At 38.3% G+C, this 20,064-nt stretch overlaps 1 protein-coding gene across 1 annotated transcript; it reads right to left on the bottom strand.

Moving 5' to 3' along the window:
* Positions 1 to 1,798: 1,798 nt before the first annotated feature.
* On the bottom strand, positions 1,799 to 18,470 carry mrpl3 (mitochondrial ribosomal protein L3). Its single transcript, XM_079258596.1, has 10 exons — positions 18,270 to 18,470; positions 14,109 to 14,290; positions 13,921 to 14,012; positions 12,231 to 12,329; positions 9,608 to 9,707; positions 9,440 to 9,500; positions 9,124 to 9,235; positions 8,949 to 9,026; positions 8,784 to 8,861; positions 1,799 to 2,020 (listed from the first exon to the last, which is right to left on the bottom strand). Exons 1-10 carry the CDS (start codon positions 18,341 to 18,343, stop codon positions 1,871 to 1,873), a joined length of 1,026 nt encoding a protein of 341 aa, XP_079114722.1. The 5' UTR covers positions 18,344 to 18,470; the 3' UTR covers positions 1,799 to 1,870.
* Positions 18,471 to 20,064: the final 1,594 nt, after the last annotated feature.

The raw sequence follows: 20,064 nt of genomic DNA, 5'->3' as shown, positions 1-20,064 counted from the left end.
TAAGTCTGAGGTTTATATCTCTCCTGTGCGCAGCAGTGCTGACTAAAGCATGGATGGGGAACCTTGGCCCTCGATGTCTTTCTGTTTCAACACACCAGACTCAAATAATTCACTGTGGAGATCTTGACAAGATGTTGGATCCATTGGACTAGTAGCCCCCCAAAAGCAGTTAAATATTGTCTATTTAACTGCTTTTATTCAAGCTTTTAATATTGATTTATTTTATTAACCTGTACAGCACTTTGGATACCTTGTGGTTTATGAAAGTGCTCTATAAATAAAGATTTGATTTGATTTGATTTAGGTGTGCTTGACCAGGGTTACATAGAAAACCTGGTTCCCCAACCCTGGACTAAAGTAAGCCTCAGGTCAGCTTGGTGATCCAATGACATTGGATCACTGATTGGAGACACTGGTATTAAAAGTGATCTAGCAAATGGTGTGAAGGCATGTTTATTGATCCCTCTAAATATATTAATGTTGGGTGGATTAACAGACAGAGTAGTGTGAGTTGCTGATTTGCTACCCTGGACAGATAAACAATAAGTTAACAGTCCTGCACACCCTCGCCCGAGGTAATCAGAGGCCACAGCTGCTTAAACAGGCCAGTCTTCGATTTCTGCTCTGGTGCTTTAACATGGAGCAACCCCCATACCTCCACCCACCTCCAATCTCACCCTTACTCTCGTCCACCCCCACGGGAGCCTGATGATGTGCAGGCACCACAGAGCAAGACTTTCAAACGATATCATTACCATTTCAAAGCCCCCACTGCTGCCTTATAGACCTACAAGCTATAGCGTGTTACACTGAGCAGGGCGTCGCTTGCCACAAACTGCCTCATCACTGAACATCTTTATATCTAAATGAGAGCCAACCACTTTATGTTCCATATTTCCGGCAGGGAGCCGCTGTGTGCTGTTTCAATTAGGGAGCAGGCATTGATAGTGTGTGTGTCCGCAGTTTTTGCAGGCTATCCTGTGAGGCCTCGCTGCATCTTGTCAGTATTTCAAACAAAAGCCTCATTACTGCCACTGTCAATTACATGGCAGATATGGAGCAGAGACCAGCAAAGTGGGACTGATTCACATGCACGCCTCTGAGGATACGCTCCTTCAAAACAACACTCAAACAGTTAAGAGAACATGATTCTTATTTATTAATTGCTTATTCTGTTCATCCAAAAAGCAAGAAATGTCCACAAAGTGGCGATGGGGTTTTGTCATTCCCAAACTGTCTCATTTAAATACTGCTGAACATAAACACACAAACAGGCTTAAGCGCACAGCAGTTCTTCCTGCAATATTAATGTCCTCATTTATCCTCTTATGCACAAATGTCAACCTTTGTCAGCCTTCATCCCTTCCTCTCCCTTTCTGCCCCCTTCAGATGCCCTCCACACCTTCACCAGCTCATCGCTCCCTTTTCCTTTCCCTTCTACTCCTTTGTATCTGCTTCCATGCTTTATGCCCATTTCATCCCATCCCTCTTCTGTCTGCATTCCCTTCACTCTTATTGTATCCAGCTAACCACCTCTTCCTCTGCTCTACCCTGCATTGATATTGCACATTTCTTCACCACAGCTGCATCTCTCTCTGTTTTTTCATTGTCTTTTTCTCTCCCCCCCTTTCTCTCTGCTTGGGGATCCTCTAGTGATATCATCACCCGTACAGTTACCATGGTTTCAGAGGAAAGGGACAGTAATAACTGTTTTTATCAAACAGCCAGGCTTTAAGCCACTGTATCTCTGCCTCACAAACAAACAAAAAAACACACAAAAATCAAGACATTGTTATGAATTACTCTTTATTATAGTGTACAGATACAGTTAGGATGCTCGGGTAAGAATTACATCTGAGGGAGTCATTGGTCAGGTCAGAGTTAATGATTGCTCTGTGTGAACAAACAAGTTTTCGTCGTACAGGTCTTCATCGAGGTCGGTCTCCTCTTCGGTGAAGTAGGTGGGAAAAGGAGGGTTCATCAGAGTGGAGCTCCTGGTTGGCAGCAAGGTGTCTCTTACCTGCACACATACAAAGTTACACATTATAGCTAAAACAATTCAGCATCAGAAATTACTTTGTGCTCAGGCACGTTAGACCTGCTGTTTTAGCATCAATTTATGTTTCTAACTGGAATGATCATAACTTACCCTTCATCAATCAACTCCCTTGTGCAACAATTTATTTGCACCAGTCAATAGGGATTTGGATTACGCAGGTTTAAATGATAAAGGACTGAGATCATTTTACTAATTTCAAACAATTGTCTTCAGGTTAAATAAAACAGACTTTTTTAATTTTTGTGTCAATTTCTAGTGACTTTGCAAGAACCCACTTTACCCACGTACCACAAGTTTCACTTATTACTGCCATAGATTTAATGTTCCAGACCTAGTGTTTCTCGAGGGGTCATGTCTTGTGCTTTTACAATGTTCTGTCACCAATAAACAAGTTAGTTGTAAATAAATGAAGAGATAGATTGGAACCCAAACTTCAACTTTTAGAGGGTGAATGAAAAAAGCACTCAGTGCTGTAAATTCTGTCTCTCGATGCCCAAGACTCTCTATTATTTAATTTGAAGTACTATTTAAGTAGGACAATGCCTGTTGCCCAAAGCCAGCAGGGATAGGCTCCAGCTTCCCCGCAACCCTGAATTGGATTAAGCGGTTCAGAAAATGAATGAATGAATGAATATTTAAGTTTCTCTGCAGTAAAGATAAACTTTCCAAACTCTATCCTGGTACTACTAAAGCATGTGACATGTTCCCAGACTTGTGCGATGAGTCAAAAATCACTGCCCTCCTCCAGCCAAGCAACAGGCGACATTCACACATGAGAAATTTCGCCCTTGTTCACATAGACATGCTCATGGGGGCTTGCAATGTGACACAAGAAAGTTTAAAAATGTTATACTGTCGTCACTGTCGCATGGCTCCACAACCATTCATTCATTCATTCATTCATTTTCTGAACCGCTTAATCCAATTCAGGGTCGCGGGGAAGCTGGAGCCTATCCCAGCTGGCTTTGGGCGACAGGCAGGGTACACTCTGGATAGCTCGCCTGTCCATCGCAGGTCCACACAGAGACAAACACCCACTCATGCTCACACTCACTCCTATGGGCGATTTAGAGTAACCAATGAAACCTAACATGCATGTCTTTGGGCTGCACTGTGGCCTCACAGCAAGACGGTCACTGATTCTACCCTGTCCTTTGTCCCACATATTAAGCAGGTTACTAAAACAGCCTTCTTTCATTTACGTAATATAGCCAAAATTAGGGACATTCTGTCTCAGAGTGATGCAGAAAAACTGGTTCACGCTTTTGTTACTTCGAGACTAGATTGTAACTCTCTATTACTGGGCTGTCCTAAATATGCCCTGAAAAGCCTTCAGCTGATCCAGAATTCTGCAGCCAGAGTCCTGACCAGAAACAGCAGGAGAGATCATATTTCTCCAGTTTTAGCCTCTCTTCATTGGCTGCCTGTTGAATCTAGAATAAAATTTAAAATCCTTCTCCTTACATATAAAGCCCTCCACAGCCAGGCACCACTATATATAAAAGACCTCATAGTTCCTTATATACCAAGCAGAGTACTTCGTTCGCAGACTGCAGGCTTACTTGTGGTTCCTAGAGTCTCAAAGAGCCGAGCAGGAGGCAGAGCCTTTGGTTATCAGGCCCCTCTCTTATGGAATAAGCTCCCAGTTAGTGTTAGGGAAGCAGACACCCTCCCCACCTTTAAGACTAGGCTGAAGACTTATCTTTTTGTCTCCTGTCTCAGCAGGTCTCCCCGGCCGGGAGTAGCATTTCCTGTTGTCTGTTGTCTTTCTGTCCTCTTCCCCCCCACACAGCAGAGGCAGATGGCTGCCTGTCCTTGAGCCGGGTTCTGCTGGAGGTTTCCTTCCTGTTAAAAGGGAGTTTTTTCCTTCCCACTGTCGCCAGTGTGCTTGCTCAGGATAGGAGATTGAGTTGGACTCAACTCAATCTGCTGGTTTCCTTATATAGGCTATTATGAATTGGCCTTCATTATGTTTTCCCCTCTGTCTGTAAAGCGTCTTGAGATGGCATTGCCGTGATTTGACGCCATATAAATAAAGTTGAATTGAATTGAATTCGATCCTTGGCTGGGCAAGGTTTGGACAGCGGCCTTTCTGTGTGGAGTTTGCATATTCTCCTCGTGTATACGTGGGTTCTCTCCGGGTACTCCGGCTTCCTCCCACCACCCAAAGACAGGCTCCACAACCAATCAGGCAGGATTTCATTGACTAAGCAAACATGAAGTTCTCTGGATCAGCCTTGAGCTCTGCCATTAACTGATGACATTCACCCGGATGTTTCACTGTTTTCAAACTAGGATGAACCCAGGGTGTATTTGTCACACATAAGTGTAATTATCCTAAAGTTGTATTTTAACAAATCAGAGAAACAAGCGGTGATAAACATCAGAAAGCTTGGAAGAGCATCGTCCTCATACACATGCTGTTTAAACATGCTTGTGGTCATCATAACAGCCAGAAAAAAGCTAGTACTATACTATGCTTCATTACAACCTGACTCTCCTATAAGCATACTGAGGCTGAAGCTGCATACACACTGGAAATGAGAGGAAAATAACACATTCTCACTCAGCGAATTAGAGGAGTGTGTGGTCTGTGTGACAACTAATGACTCACATGAAAATGCAGGCATTTAATATTTATTAAAATAATTTGAAATTGTTTAAAGTACTTTATATTGTCATTGAAATGAAAGATGACGTAAGTGGTTAAAAACATGGAACTCTTGTGGTCTGCTTAAGAGTTTTTCCAAACTTTGGAAGCTCCACACCATTTTTTCTTTTTTAGACACCTGAATAAATAGTAGGCTAAACTGTATAAAATAATAGCATGATTAAAAACAAAATATATTCCGTATAAAATATTCCGGTACTGCATTTGAGGCATGGGGGTATTAACCTGCAATGAGTTTGGGCCTACAAATAAAGACAATTTCAAGCAACAAGGCTGCATGGTTGCTTTGTTTGTCTGCTACAGCATCAGATGCTTGCTAGGCTCTTTATGATATGATCAACAACACAAGTAAACACAAAAACAAAATATCTGCCAGACAAAAAAGTGATGTAGCCACTGAGGAAAATGACAACAAATTAAATCAGAAGTGAGGATCCAAGAGACACAGACATTGAGTGTTATATGGTAAAAAAAAAATGATAAAAAACATGAAGTTTGAACAAAATTGGGCATTTATATGTTTTGTCATGAAAGTAGTTCTCTTGTTATCTTTGTCTTGTGAGTAAAGGTCTTGTGCAAAAACATAGTGAGTTTGCATTTTCTCCCTGTGCATGTTAGATTAGGTTAATTGATCCCTAGGAATGAATGTAAACGTAAATTGTTGTTTGTCTGTGTTGGCCCTGCGATGGACTAGCAACCCTGAATTGGACTCAGTGGTATATATAATGAATGAAAGCAATATACAGCTGACAATATCTATTAGGTTGTCAAGAAAAAAACTCATCAAGCCATTTTATGAGGGGTGATACCAGTTAATCCTGTGTAAGCAAATCACAGTTGATGTTGTTATGTTGTTGTTACTGGTTTTGGGCTATTTTGAGAATGGTGAAGATAAATTCCAGTGCTATGAACATAACTCTAAACCCAGCTTGTTATAACATGGAAAACAGAAGCACTTATCTGATGGCTTTTGATAAATAGAATAAATATGGAAAATGCATTGAGTGAGATTGTGGCACAATCATCCATTGGACTGTCAATTCAGAGACTGACACGGCAAGATTGTAGTAAGAAACTGATAGCATATAAAAATGACACTTCACATTATGCTTACAGTTCACTGTCTCATTACACTGCAGCAAATTCATTTTATACTGACAGCAGAAAAACACGGAGAATGAAACAAGACAAATGGCACCAAAAGCTACCAACTCCCCTTTTTTCCTCTTTGAAAGAAACAGACTGAATCTATTGAGACAAGTTAATGAATTAACAGTAGAGTTTCCAGCTCTCGTTATAAATCAATCTCGCTCTCCCATCAGTTGATCTCTACAACTCTGTCAAATAACATCCTGTGCGAAACACCATCACCAAACACAGCAACCTGACAACATACTACAGTCTGATGTTTAGCTAAACAAACTGTCTTAAGCAGATCTGATAATACTGGTCTGTGTGCAGCTGACTGTGAGAGGAGTGAGGGGTCCATAAAGACAAAAGATCAGCAGCCTCTGCCTCCTCCAACTTGAAATGGTATATACTGCAGTTATTCTCTTGTGGATGTTATTTTGTGACTGGTATACTGGAGCAATTGGTGCTTCACCGCCTGAAACTCTCAAGCTATCTTGTGCTGTCCTCTTGAACAATGAGAAACAGTTTGGCTGCTGTGATGAAGAAAGGAAATAAATGTACATGGTGTGTGTGTGTGTGTGTGTGGAGGGGGAGTAGGGTTACGGGGAGTTGATGTCCACATCAGCAAAAGAAAGGGAAGAAAAATAGGGAGGAATCCCGAGAGAGGCCACTTTCAAAGTTTCCCATATGCTGCTGTGTGTGATGAGAAGTGATGCACAGGGGAAGCTCCAGCTGTGAACCGTAAACAGACATTTTCTGTTTCATTACTTTATAATTTATGCAATAAATATGCTAATGTCAATTAGATGGTAATCTGCACGAGAAATTAAGAAATAAGAAGAAATTTATCTTAGATAATCCTCTATACAGAGAGATCACGGTTTGACTCAGATGGATTTGATGGCTAATTGTAAGTTTAGAACTACAGACCGTCCTCAGCTTTCGTCACTGATCATGTGACTTGCATGATGGCAACATTTCTGGGTGGCAAAAAGATGTTCTAACCGGCTTCCCAGTGATGAGATTTAATTTTCCAGGCTGCCTGCTGACCCTGAACAACTGGCTAAATGGGATGCTGCCATCAAATAAGATAACTGGAAGTTGTCTCAGCTGTGTTAGGGAGCATTTTGTTGGCGTTAAGCAGCAAATGAACCCCCCCAAAAATCTTATATTTCTTACTGTGTAATTTCTAACTGCAATGACGGATGGATATTTGACAAATTCAACCTTCATCATGTTGTACATGCGAGATGTGGGGACTACAGTTTCAGTGGTAATGAAAAGTTACACTTTTATGTCTTTGTGGTGTCAGGAAGCAGTTGTAAAATAGCAATGTAACGTTAACTCATAAATACGGCAGAGTTGCTTTATTTTTACATTTTGTTAAGATTATCGCCGTCTGATGTGTTGTTATTTTTAACCCACCTTTCACATAAAGAGGAAATACTTCGTTTGGGGCAGCTGGACATCTGATAGCCATGGTGAAATGAAATATGAATCAACCTCTCACAACTTGGAAGCTTTTAACTCTGCCCCTGTGAAATTGATTAGGTAATTGTAGATATCGTGGTAAGCCAAGCCGGGAAGCAAAATCTCCATCAGTTGGGCGTTTTGAAGGTTTGTAAACAAGCGTACATTATGGAAAATCATGCAAGTCTTGATCCAACAAGCACAGTTTTGTTATTAAATATTGCTGCCTGACCCAATATAAAAGTGCTGAACTGGTTTGGAAAGTGTGAAGGTTGCAAGCATCACCCTTGTTGAGAAACAACAACAACTAGCTTTTTGCCACTCACTGAAAACCTCAGACCTCACTGTAGTGCTGGGCAATAAATTGATTTAATCAATCAATCTGATTTGTGGCTTTGGAAAATTTTTAAGGTAAAACTGATTTGTGTAGTTTAGGTTTTGCCTTTCGTCCTTCTTTTAGTTCCCACAGAAATACAACACAACATGCCAGCAAGCACGACCAAGACTGTTCCTCTCACGAATGTTGCAGCTCACATCATCAATCAAGTCAGATCAGATCTTTCAAATCATCTTAACAACTCCTTTATTAATGGTGGTATCATATTAAGATGAAAATAAAAAATAATTTGTTTCCTTTTTGTCTTTTTTAGGTTGTCGTCTTCAAAAATTAATGGAATTTGATGAAAAAATAAAGAGATTTTCTTTTTTAAGCCATAACTAACAGCCTTACAGCTACTGGGCAAAATTAGTTGGGGGGGGGGGTATGTAAATAACCATGTAAATAAAGACAGTCATGGAAAAACATCTTGTAGGTTAGCTGAAGTTTAAAATGTAATCAATAAACCATGGTGGTTCCTTATTAAACAGCTGACAGTGATGTGCCTCAGAATAATGAAAACAAACAACAATGAAGAAACATTATTAACCTGCATATATAACATCTGGGGCAATATAATCTAAAGGGAATCTAGTTTTGTGTGTGTGTGTGTGTGTGTGTGCGTGCGTGTGAGAGAGAGAGAGAGAGAGAGAGAGAGAGAAAGAAACAGAAAGAATAAGATAGAGCGAAAAAGAGAGAGGGGGGCTGAGATTGGTGAAATGTAAAGAGTATTTGTATTCATTATTGCTTGTCCCCAACACAAATAATTGCCTGTGTGTATGCAGCACTCACACACTCGTGAGGCAAACGCTACATGCCGAGTATGGAGATGGATGCTGCGGATATTAACTAACATCATTACAGAGCACGCTTCCATTCCCACACTGAAATACACACAAACACACACTGCTGAAACAGCACAGTGTCAATGAAGATGAATCGCACTGTCCTGCAGGTGTGATGTGTTTTACAGATGCAAGGTCACTTGTCGCGGTCAGAACACCAAGCATGCTGAGGTTGACCAGCAACTTCACTCTAATTTGTGTGCTTTTGTGTGTGTGCGTTTATTTTTTTACCTTCAGCACACAGTTCCTATGACCAGGAACAGAGCCGTGAACATACAACACATTATACTTGGTATTGACCCTCCATATCTGGAAGACATTGAGGCAAATGAAACATTTAACAGAAACAGGAGTTAGGAGTCAAAACCAAGAATGTGGGTTCGAATATGTATCTACCTTCAGCCCGTGTGCCGTGACGTAAACATTGCCCATTTGGCCGGGCATCTTCTTCCCCTTGAAAACTTTGGCTGGATCCTAATTGGATATGAGGAATAGCACACATGCTCATGTTAATGGGAGTATGGGAAGCCAACTGTTCACATTTGGCATGGATGTGTGTATCGCATCTTACCCCTCCTGGACCAGAAGCTCCTGGTCTGCGATGAGTTTTGGTTTGACCATGACTGGCTGGCTGACCTTTGAATCCCCACCTCTTCACTACACCTTGAAAACCCTTGCCAATGCTGCACAAAAAACAATAAATATAAATATACACACATCATAGAATCACATGAGTTATTTCTTGCTGCTTCAGAGGCAAATGAGATAAATTCATCCAACTACAAAACATGATTATGACACTTAGAAAAGGTCAAGAAGTAGAAAAGAATGGTCAACAAGACTGCAGCAGCAGCAAGGACAGAAAATCCTGGCAGAACAGAACTTACGACTTGGCAGTGACGTCCACATACTGGCCTGGACGGAAATGTGCTGCATACAGAGGAGTGCCTTAACAGGAAACAAGACTGTGTTACCAATCTTGTAGCAGAGTTAAAAAGCTATAAGAAGAGTTCGTGTTTGGCATGGGAGAAGAGGCCAATTAGTATTCATCTTACCTGGCTTGATAATGGCATTGTCCGAAACTCTAAAAGTGGTGGTTTTCTGTTTTGGAGGGACTCCTGCCTGCCTGAACATCTCCATTTCCTCTTCAGAAATCTGTCCGTCATTATGATGGAGAAAAAGAGTTTGATAGTTATTGGGGAAAAAAGAACAAAAAGCAGTGACCAACAGTTTGACTTCTATACAAATATAAACCAAGAGCCTGATATTACTGTAAGTGAGCCAAACACACACATTTGCAAGCATACGCGCGATATCTTGGCAGCGAGCGTCTGACATTTGCTTTAACTGTGCTCACTCTCAACTCGGCGCCTCTACTCACTCCAAACTCTCCCTCTTCCCTTCTGTTGACTGAACATCAGCCTGCCAAAGCTTCTCCCGCCGACAAACTCTGCCTCTCACTAAAGAGTGATGTGGCTGTGTGAAAAGGGTTTTTAACCACTTGACACGTGAAATCCTGACACTGATCTGTCAAGCATCCATCAAGACCTGATGAATAAATGACACCTTGATTTATTTATTCTTTCTATGATGTTTACATACAATATAAAGAGGTGCATTTTAAACAATAAATAAATAAAAATAAAACTATTATGTCCTTTAATTTTTTTGGATTAGTAAAGTTAAGCAGGTAAGCGCATGTTAAGATTAACATTAAAAGTTGGTGCTTCAGCTATTAGTTACTTGTATTTAAGAGTTTAGAAAGGCACAATGAGATAATAATGACATCTTAGTGTTATTATAGGTAGGAAAAACATTCTTTCAATACAACATTTTTTCCAATAAAAGCATATAAATAATTAAATCTACTGACTTTCATTCATTTACAAATCTAAGAAGTGATACAATCAGTGTCTTCTATGGTCCACCAGACTGTGAATCTGTATTCATAAAATGACTTAAAACAGCAAACGGATGTGCTCAAAAAGAAAGAGCAGAAATCTAGTTATGCAGTCATAAAACTGCAGCATTTATTAGTTATTTAACTTATTTATTGATGCATAATCATGAAATGTGGACAGAACCCAACTTGACTAAAATCTGTTGAAAGAATGGCTGAGAAAGGTTTTGATTAAACTAAGAATGACACAAAACAGGTGGCATAATATGAGGTGGAGTCATAGCCCCTTCAATTAACATCAACCAGCCTGTATAATGCTCACTTACAGGATCACAATATTAATCTGAGTATCTGCTTGAGCAGTGTTACATTTTTAATGTGCTAAAAGAGGAATTATTCCTCCAATTAATGCCCCTTTACTAAAAAGTCTATTCGGATTGGTCAGCTCCTGGAAAACAGGAATTGGTTACGAAACATTTTCCTTGTAATGGAATGGGTCCGCTCTCCCTGAGCTGGGTTATGCCGGAGGTTTTTCCTGTTAAAAGGGAGTTTTTTTCTTTCCACTGTCGCCTTGTACATGCTCAGGGTGGAAGACTGGTCAAAGTCAAGACTCGATGCAATCTGTTGGTTTTCCTTATCTTGGATATTTATTATGATTTAAGTCAATCTGATGTGTCTGTAAAGTACCCTGAAATTACATTGTTGTGAAGTGAAACTATACAAATAAAGTTTAATTGAACCGGATTAATGTTGGTATCAGAGTAGCCATATAATAGATGCACCATCCTAAAACCAACTTTCTGATTTATATAGCTAAAAAGTGCTTAGTTCCATACATTCATGCTTTTCATGTAAGAAAATCTGACTGGCCACAGCTTCTGAATACTTTAACTTTGAACTTCTTTTAATGGGACTTTTAGTATTTCACAAAACGTAAGTTTTCAGACATGCAACTGAGGCTAATGGTAATGCTAACACACACTGCACAAGCAGCAATAATTTAGGATCTTCTGTCTTGCAGACACTGGGAGTATATCAAGATGTTTGTACTTTAATATGGAGAAGTTAAATATCTGGTGTGTTCTCTTAGTGATCAAGATATTTACAGTAAGGAAATGTGGCTCTTGTGAATACCAGTACCTAAAATAGTAGAATGTTATACAAAATCTTTGCAGTCATGCTAAACAAGCTGTTCGCTGGACTTCATACAAACATGGGACATGATGATAAAGACAAGTAATAATAACAAAAAGGCTGGACTACAAGTAAGACATTTCAGGTTGGGTTTGGGAACTCGGCAGGTCTTTCTTCATGCACAAAATCTCTGATCACACCCAACTCCAAAGACACTGCAGGAGGTCATCGAGGGTTTCAACTGGGAATGAATTAAATTCAAATTAATTCCTGTTTGAAAGCCCAGATTGTTTCTGCTTTCCATCATCACAGCTTTACCAGAGTTGACACAAACTACGATGTTATTGTTAGAATTATGGTTTTAGTAATACTGAACCTGACAAACCGATCCAAAAGAAAACCTTAATAAAAAATCTAAACTTAAAGTTTACAGGAATTTTCAGGTCACATCATGCAAAATAAACGCATAGAATGTTCATTCATTCATTCATTTTCCGAACCGCTTATTCCAATTCAGGGTCGCGGGGAAGCTGGAGCCTATCCCAGCCGGCTTTGGGCGACAGGCAGGGTACACCCTGGACAGCTCGCCAGTCCATCGCAGGGCGCATAGAATGTTAAAGTTGATAATATTTACATTTACTTACATGAAACGGCGATACATTTTTTCCCCCTACAATAAGAGCAGCAGTGCGTCCATCATACTCTTCTTTCGACAGGTACTTTATAACATGGCAGTCTTGCACCTGGGAATAAACATAATAAATCTTACTTTATTATTCATAAGAGAGAAAATATTAGCACAGATTTTAATTAAAAGACAGTCTGATTGCAGGTTCTGGAGCACAGGGTGGTCACACTGTGATGTAACATAAATACATAAGCAATTAGGTGGAAGTAGCTTTTATAAAACATTCATTTCCATCACTTTGTTTTGTCTGCTACAGTAGAATGACATTAGAAACATTTCAGATTACATCAGACATTCCAAGAAAATCCACTGAGACATAAATGGTCTCTGAATTCAATAGAAAAAAAAGATGCATCATTTAAAAAAAAAAAAAAAATCGTAACAATGATTGAACCTCTTCTGGATTTAAGTTATACAAACCATTTCACAAAAAGCCAAAGTGGTGACAGTACTTTTACCCCAAAAAAGCAAAATTCAATTTCCTACTTTTCATTTTGCACACATCAGTGCTGCTACAGCTGCAAAGGAAATGAATAAATATGGCAAAAGTGAAGAACAGGACACTTCTGCAAAGGGGGGATATTAGTTTCTTGGCGGTTGTCACAATAATAAAAAAAGATGGCAAAATGAAAATATTAGTCTAAATGTTCATTAATGGTAAAAAAAAATTCAGATTAATCTTACAAAAAAAAAAAAAAATCTAAAAACATAGATAGCAGGCAAGAAAGCAAACAACTTAAAAGGCTGCTGTCATTAAACTGAAACATACACACAACACATGTATATGTACACATGTAAACATGCATCATCTGACCAAGTTGCACCTTTAGCTCTGGCCTCTTGGGCAGCCTGTAGCCTGGTGTTGATTACACTCTTCAAGTCAGCTGTCTTTGTAGTAAGTTCAAGCCATCTTGTAAATGCTAACTTGGAGGATGTTGCCACTATCGGCTGCCCAGAATAAGCCTGACTGCCTCAGGAAAACTTGTTACTGTCAGTCTAAACTGCTCTAATAAGGTCCGGTAGCACACGAGGGTTATTACTGAGCGCTTCACTGTTTGAGCTTTTCTTCAAGGATTTTCAGTACAACCTTGCAAAAAGGCAGCACTGCAAAACAGTCGAGTGGAGCACAAAGAACTGTGCCCACTTAGTTGTTTTTTTTTTTTTTAAACTACCAACATCCATTTTCCTTTGTTCAGTCCATTTTGTAAATAATTATGCACAAACCCATTTTTTGAATCCCCGCTGTAATCTCTGGCAGGTAACAATAACATTGTCGTGAATGAATGGTTTCTTATTATTCCTACAAGTCAGTCATGACAGAATAGTCAATGAGGTAAAAATGTGATGTAAATAAACCTGATATCACTGTTGTTACACCATGTTGCAATGGAAGTTTCTTATCTAACAATAAGGTATTTATATGCAAGATGAAAGACCATTTGAGATTTGAATGGTGTTCAACTATTTCTATTCTTCATTCATATTCTACAGAACAAAGCAATTTATTTGACTGCATTTTTTCTTTGACCTGTTGGTCATTTCAATTTGGATTGCAAACACTAACGCTTATCCTTCTGGAAGAACGCCTGCAGGATTTCTGGTTGCAAAGCTTCAAAGGGAAACGGGTGTATCTATCTGTATGTTACCTGCAACATGGTGACTGCATGTCTTTCTCCTGTTTTTGTCCAGATTGGAGCCATCCCCAACTTGACAGCGACTAACCCGACTCTTCGGCTGCCTGGAGAGAGGACAGATGAAAGGGCAATAAATGAGCTCTCAGTCAACGGTCAGACGACTAGTGATGGACAGCGCTCTCACTAATCTTTGCACCCACCTTCTGTCCACTCAAACCGAGGCCATGGCTCATCTTTGAGAGGGTTAAGCTTCTCAGCTGTCTGTGTTCTGTATTCCTCTGCCATGGCGTTTCTCATGTACTTCTGGTTGTCCTCTGTGAGGTGCTCGTCAAACCATGTTGTCGTCTTTACAGTTCTGATGCAACCCAACAACCGGACAGGACTGAAATTGAGGAGAAATTAGAGACTTGTTTCCAATTAATACTTGAGGACAATGTTGCAAATAAACGCTTTGTTTTCCACGGCTCTAATTCTCTATTAACTTGCCTTCTTTAAAAATCAATGCTGACTGACTGCATAGTGCATTTATTATTCCACAAACAAAACAAAAAGATAAAACATATTTAGAAGTGGGCTGGCAACTTGAAAAAAAATTATTAGAAAGTATTTTTAGATTTGTGTTTGGAATGCAAATAAATAAAAGATTAATGTCAACAAGCTAGCTAGGTAGTGGCACAGTTGGTTGCTTTTTTTTATGCAAAAGCTTAACTGGTGACAAATTTGTACAAGTCCAAGATTACACCCTCAAAATCATGCCAGCATCTGCAATTATATTTCCAATTCCTACAGCCTTTCAGTGCTGATAAAATAAAACAGAAAATGGACTCCACTTTTGTTATTATTTAACCAGACAAAATCTTTTGCATTTGCACCGAAACTGAATCAGAATAACGTTAGAATCAATCTCTAGATTGGTGCAACACAATAACAAATCACTACAGCACAGTTAGAGTCTTCATATTTACAGCTGATATACAAGTGACTGACATGCTCTTGGATGAAGCTCTGGTGGTCTTAAAAGAAAAGTCTTGGAGGTGAATTAGGCAAAGAAAAGCTTGTTGTGTTACAGTTTCTAACTGAGCATTTATATTCACATTTAGCACCTTGTCAGACATTTTTTCCAGGAAAGCAAACAGTGAAAGATCTAATAGCCTTGCGGTGCAGGCAAACAAAGAAGAGCTCTTGCTGATGCCTTATCTTAAGACTACTGCGTGTTCCAATTGTAGGTGCAGGTGGTCTTACCAAGGGAGATAAGACAAGACCTTTATCTTATCGTCCCTAGCGGGAAAATTATGGTGCAACAGCAGAAAAAGAGAAGGATCAGAAGTTAAGCCACAAAAGAAATAATAAATAAATTGAAATTGTTGATATAAACACAATTTTTTTCATTATTTAGAAGTCACAATATTCATTTATGTTATATTTTATGGTGCATTCATTGTGTGTTTTTTGGTCTCTACTGGGAGCAATGCATGTTATACAGTAACTGCTACAGGAAGGATCTAAAATAGCTCCTCCTTCACACATCTGAGATGAAGGAGTCTGTATCTGAAGGAGATCTGCAATGCTGTCAAAGTGTTCTTAAGGGGATGGGGTGGGTGGGTTTAACTGCAAAACATTTCAATGAAAAGCATAAAGGAGAAGAAAGGAGCATAACAACCAACACAGATCTGAATGTGAGTCAGACAAGAAACAAAGGTATTCTGTTCCTTTTGTTGCTGAAAGGAAAATATGAATGTACATTCATTTGAAAAGAATAACACACTTTCTTTCAACTCTGAGGTTTGACCAAAAAGGCCATCATTTAAACACATCCAATATTACCTGTCAGTGAGTGTCAGTGATTAATTTTCTTGAATTGTGGTTTTATTCCAGACTTCTGGGGATTTATTATTTATATTCATTTTCAGATTTTTCAGTCTAGAACAGAGGCATGCCAAGTTCCCACACAGAACAGTAGCTGGCTTGTACATGCATCCTCTGTAAGCAACAACATGAACTGCAGCCCAGTCACTGGCTTGCGACATATTTAAGGAAAAAACAGAGCTCAAAGACACTCTTCTGTTTTGAAAATCTCCTGGGAGCACCGAGGCTTCCCAGTGAAGTATGTATATAGATAAACACAAGTAGATAGATAAGACGAAAGCTTTCTGCCAGTTTTGTGCCAAGCTGTGTTTAAGCTTATTGCCCCGCTCCTCTTCACATTTGAATGACGGTGCGCTCTTCCTGAAAACTCCCTGGATAAACCGCTTGACATGCAAAAATGTTACTTTATCTTTCACTGCATCGATCCAATTAAAGTCTTGCTTTAAAAATTTCCTTTATTTTTCTCTTGAAAATCCCCCTTCTGTTATAATATGTATGTGCTAATACTGTCCATTAGGGCTGTGAAGATATGCTTATGTCCCGATTTGGTTCCCAATTTTTGAGTACCAATTCGATTTAAATTGCAATTCTCACAATTCTTCAAGATTGCTGGTTTTTGTAGATTAAAACAAAAGACATGTACAAAACTTTTTTTTTGTTCGTCATTTTTCTTAATTTCAATTAGGAACAAACAACTCAGTAATCAGACCATCATTCTGCTGCTATAATGCCCAAGAAGACAAGTAAAAAGATCAATAAAAACAATAAAAATGACAAGAAAATTTTAATGGATTTTTTTTTTTATTTGAAAAGAAAAAAATTTTAACAAAAAAATTTATTTTAAAATTGTGAAGCAAAAAATCCTGATATTCAATTTTTATTTGATCTTCTCACCGCTACTGTCCATTAAAGTAAATTTGACATTTTTTTTATTTATTTAAGAATCTTTTATTCGAGAATTTACTGCAAACAATTTTTATTAAACATGTTATGATAAATATTCCTGTTTAAAACAAAGTAAACTGGATTTAAGTTTGCATGTGTCCCCAAACTGCAACAAAAAAAATGACCGAACGATGACCTTAAAACTAGGGCTGGGCGATTAATCGATTAATTCTAAATTTGCTGTTTTTGAAGATTTATTTTATGAAAATCGAGGATTTACAATCAGAAATTGGATTTAGTAAAAAAAAAAAAAAAAAAAAAAAAAGGAAATTTTATTTTTAGGCCTTATCGCCCAGATCTACCTCAAATCAACCAGTTACACCACTACAGACTACCACTGCCAAGTACACATGAAGGAAATAATGTTAGTGTCGAACTTCTACTGATTAATAAAGTAAGGTGTAACATCAACAAGTGCTCACCCCATTGTAAGGTGACAGCCAGACAAATGGCAACATACACCCAAACTGTGAACAACGCACAAGGAAATTTGTGTACTGGTGATTATTTCTTGTTCTAACAATGCTTATTAACAACAATCTTACACCATTAAAAAAAAAAAAAAAAGATTATTTACCTTTTGAATACTGCCACATTTGTTAAGTCAATACTTTGAGGAATGAGCAGCAAACCAGAGTATGTGCATTAGACCCATGAAAACTTGCGAGATCTTCTTTGCCAATGCCAATTAAAAACCTTTTTTTCTTACCAAAGTAACATAATTTAGAAGTGAAATAAAATATTTCCATTGGTATATGGTTTATTGCCAAATGGCATTGTTACAACAAAGATGTCATCGAGCAACCTCGTATTTCCTTACATTTTAGGCTAAGTTAAGATTTCATATGAAGCATGCCAAGTATATTTTTAGTTTAAATTTTGTTAGTTTGTTTTTTAGGCTATTTGTTTTGTTGTTGTTTTTTTTCCACTGTAGCTGTATCTGTTCACCAAACAGCTTTAATCGACATTTGTCGTGTTGTTGCTGATTCCAGGGAACCTAAGATTTTACTTGTACTAAGCAGAAACAATGTTGTTTATCAAGTATGCTGCTACCCTCTCTGATCATCGCAGTGTTTGGAAGAAGACAGCAGTGCCGAGAAGGTCCTTAAAATGTACAAGGGCAGCTTGGGGAATACTTACTATTCATGATAATTATTATTTAATGATTTTTCATTTGGTTGGGTATCCCCAAAATCTCTGACGTTGTTCGGTAGTTTTGTCATGTGCAGTAGTGAAAATGACAATATGATCCTGTTTTAAAGTTGCGTTCAGAAGCTTATAGCATCGTTAGCTGATTATTTAAAAAAAAAAAAAAAAAAAAAAAAAGAAGAAGAAAAAAAAAACTAATTACACACAACCGGGATACAAGCAGTTATTACAAAAGAAAAACAAAATGTTAGGCTCTCTTTTTGCCTCAAGCAAGCACGGACAACTAAGGTCACCATAACGTTCCTTTAATGAGAAAATAATAACTTTTTGGTAGGAAAAAGCTCAGCTTCGCAGCAAAGCAGGGACAACTTCTGTCACATGTAGCCACTTAGCGTCGTTACCTTTCAGCTGCTGCATGGGGAGAAACGAGTCGACCTCCCCGCTGAAAAATAAACCGAAACCCCAACGCCGCCATTATCTCTTCATTCCGCAACTAATACATAGATCTAATGGTGCTAAACTATAAACACATCGTGAAGCGTAAGATACACTAAACACATGCCTTTCTTCGCTTCCGTCCTGTGAGAAATGTCACCTCTGATACTTCCGGCACATCGTCAAAATACTTCCGCTGTACCTAGGTTCATGCCAAGGGTTCCGCTTATTTATTTATTTGTTTGTTTGTTTGTTTGTTTTCTTAAATATACTTTAATGTAAAATAATATATTTAAATGTTACTTAAAATTAGATTGCTGATCCTGTAACTACTCCACCCCAAAAAACATTATGGTGATGATGATGTTGTTGTGTTATATTGTTAAGTCATTTTTTAATTAACAATAGGGTAAAAGGATTTTCATTCTTTCATTCCTCTGTAATATCTTTTTTTTTTCAGATTTCACAACAAATATTGTGACTGCACTAATGAAACAGAGGTAAAATAGAGGAATGAAACAGACTAAAATCATGCTGTGTATAAGTGCTATATACCCGCTGCTATGAAACTGAAGCTTCCACTCTCTCTCTGAAGATGGTGGTAGTTCCTGAATAGAAACTAGATACCAGGAGGTTCACGTACTGAATACTGATCAATCAAAGATTGAGGCACGTACAGAGTGTACTCTCGGGACAGCCAAAGTTTAGTTTGCCCTAATTAACAGCATGGAGATTGGAGAAATAATTTATTCTTGCATTTTAATATCTGTATGAAGGTGTCTGTGAACTGATAGTGTTATTTCTGTGTGAAAAGGAAGTCTGAATGTTGTTTGAACTACTGTGGAGCTCCAGTTCATTCAATACTGAAGCATGCTTCTGCGTGAGAGAAACAGAAATGTGCGGTAACTTACTTCAGTTTGTCTTATACAAATAAAATGTGCATTTTCCATTAATTTTAATCACAATCTCAACCTGTGGTCCTCAGTGGCCTCTGTTCCAAGATACCTGATGCTGGGTCAAACATTAATACAATAAATATACACACAGAAAGTTGTTTTAATCATAATTTGAATAATCAAAATAATATTTTGCACATGCAAAATTACAGTCATAACACAGTGGTTCACCCACATAGATAAAAGAGTTTTGATTAAACAAGTACCAGTTGATATTATTAAGCTTGATGTTTTCACCTTATGTCAGTGCATTTTGTGGGTATCATCATTGCAGGCTAAATCCATGAGAGATACACTTATTAGTCATAACTTTAGATCATATTTTTGAAATAATGAAGCTTCTTTTACACATCTCCCATTGTCTGTCTTGTACAGTTTTTCTCAGTCGCTTTGGTGCTTTTCTTTCAACACAATTAACATTGCCATTGCTATTAGTTCAAACTCGACAAAAGTTAGCCTTCTCTGCACGTCAGAGTGGCATTCCTCATTGCATTAATCAAAAGGCAAATGCTTTTGGATATATACTATTTGCTTTCATACAATTCCCTGTTATTTTGTTTCTATATAATTTGCTTTGAGTCATTTAGGTCAAAACTAATTTTACAACTGCAAAACATTCAATCCCTATGAAACTGATAGTCCTCATATCATTGCTTGAGTCATTACTTACAAGAGTTTTGCAAGTTATCAAAACGTCCTGCAGAGGTTGGATTCACCATTCAAGGAGATACTTTCCCATCTGTTTTGCAAACGGGGATATCAGATTATCAGATGTGTCACATGTGATGTGAATGAAAATATGTGG

This window comes from Telmatherina bonti (assembly GCF_933228915.1).
Source record: "Telmatherina bonti genome assembly, chromosome: 19".
Taxonomy (NCBI): Eukaryota; Metazoa; Chordata; class Actinopteri; order Atheriniformes; family Telmatherinidae; genus Telmatherina; species Telmatherina bonti.
Note: the sequence above shows the minus strand (reverse complement) of the source record. Positions and strands in the feature narration are given on the sequence as shown.

Excerpts from the sequence above, each read along its gene's own strand:
- mrpl3 (XM_079258596.1), bottom strand. The coding sequence starts at position 18,343 with ATGGCGGCGTTGGGGTTTCGGTTTATTTTTCAGCGGGGAGGTCGACTC. Across the intron at positions 9,236-9,439 it reads GTGGACGTCACTGCCAAGTC|CATTGGCAAGGGTTTTCAAG; the intron begins GTAAGTTCTGTT and ends TTTTTTGTGCAG. Across the intron at positions 2,021-8,783 it reads ATAGGAACTGTGTGCTGAAG|GTAAGAGACACCTTGCTGCC; the intron begins GTAAAAAAATAA and ends GTATGTGTGCAG.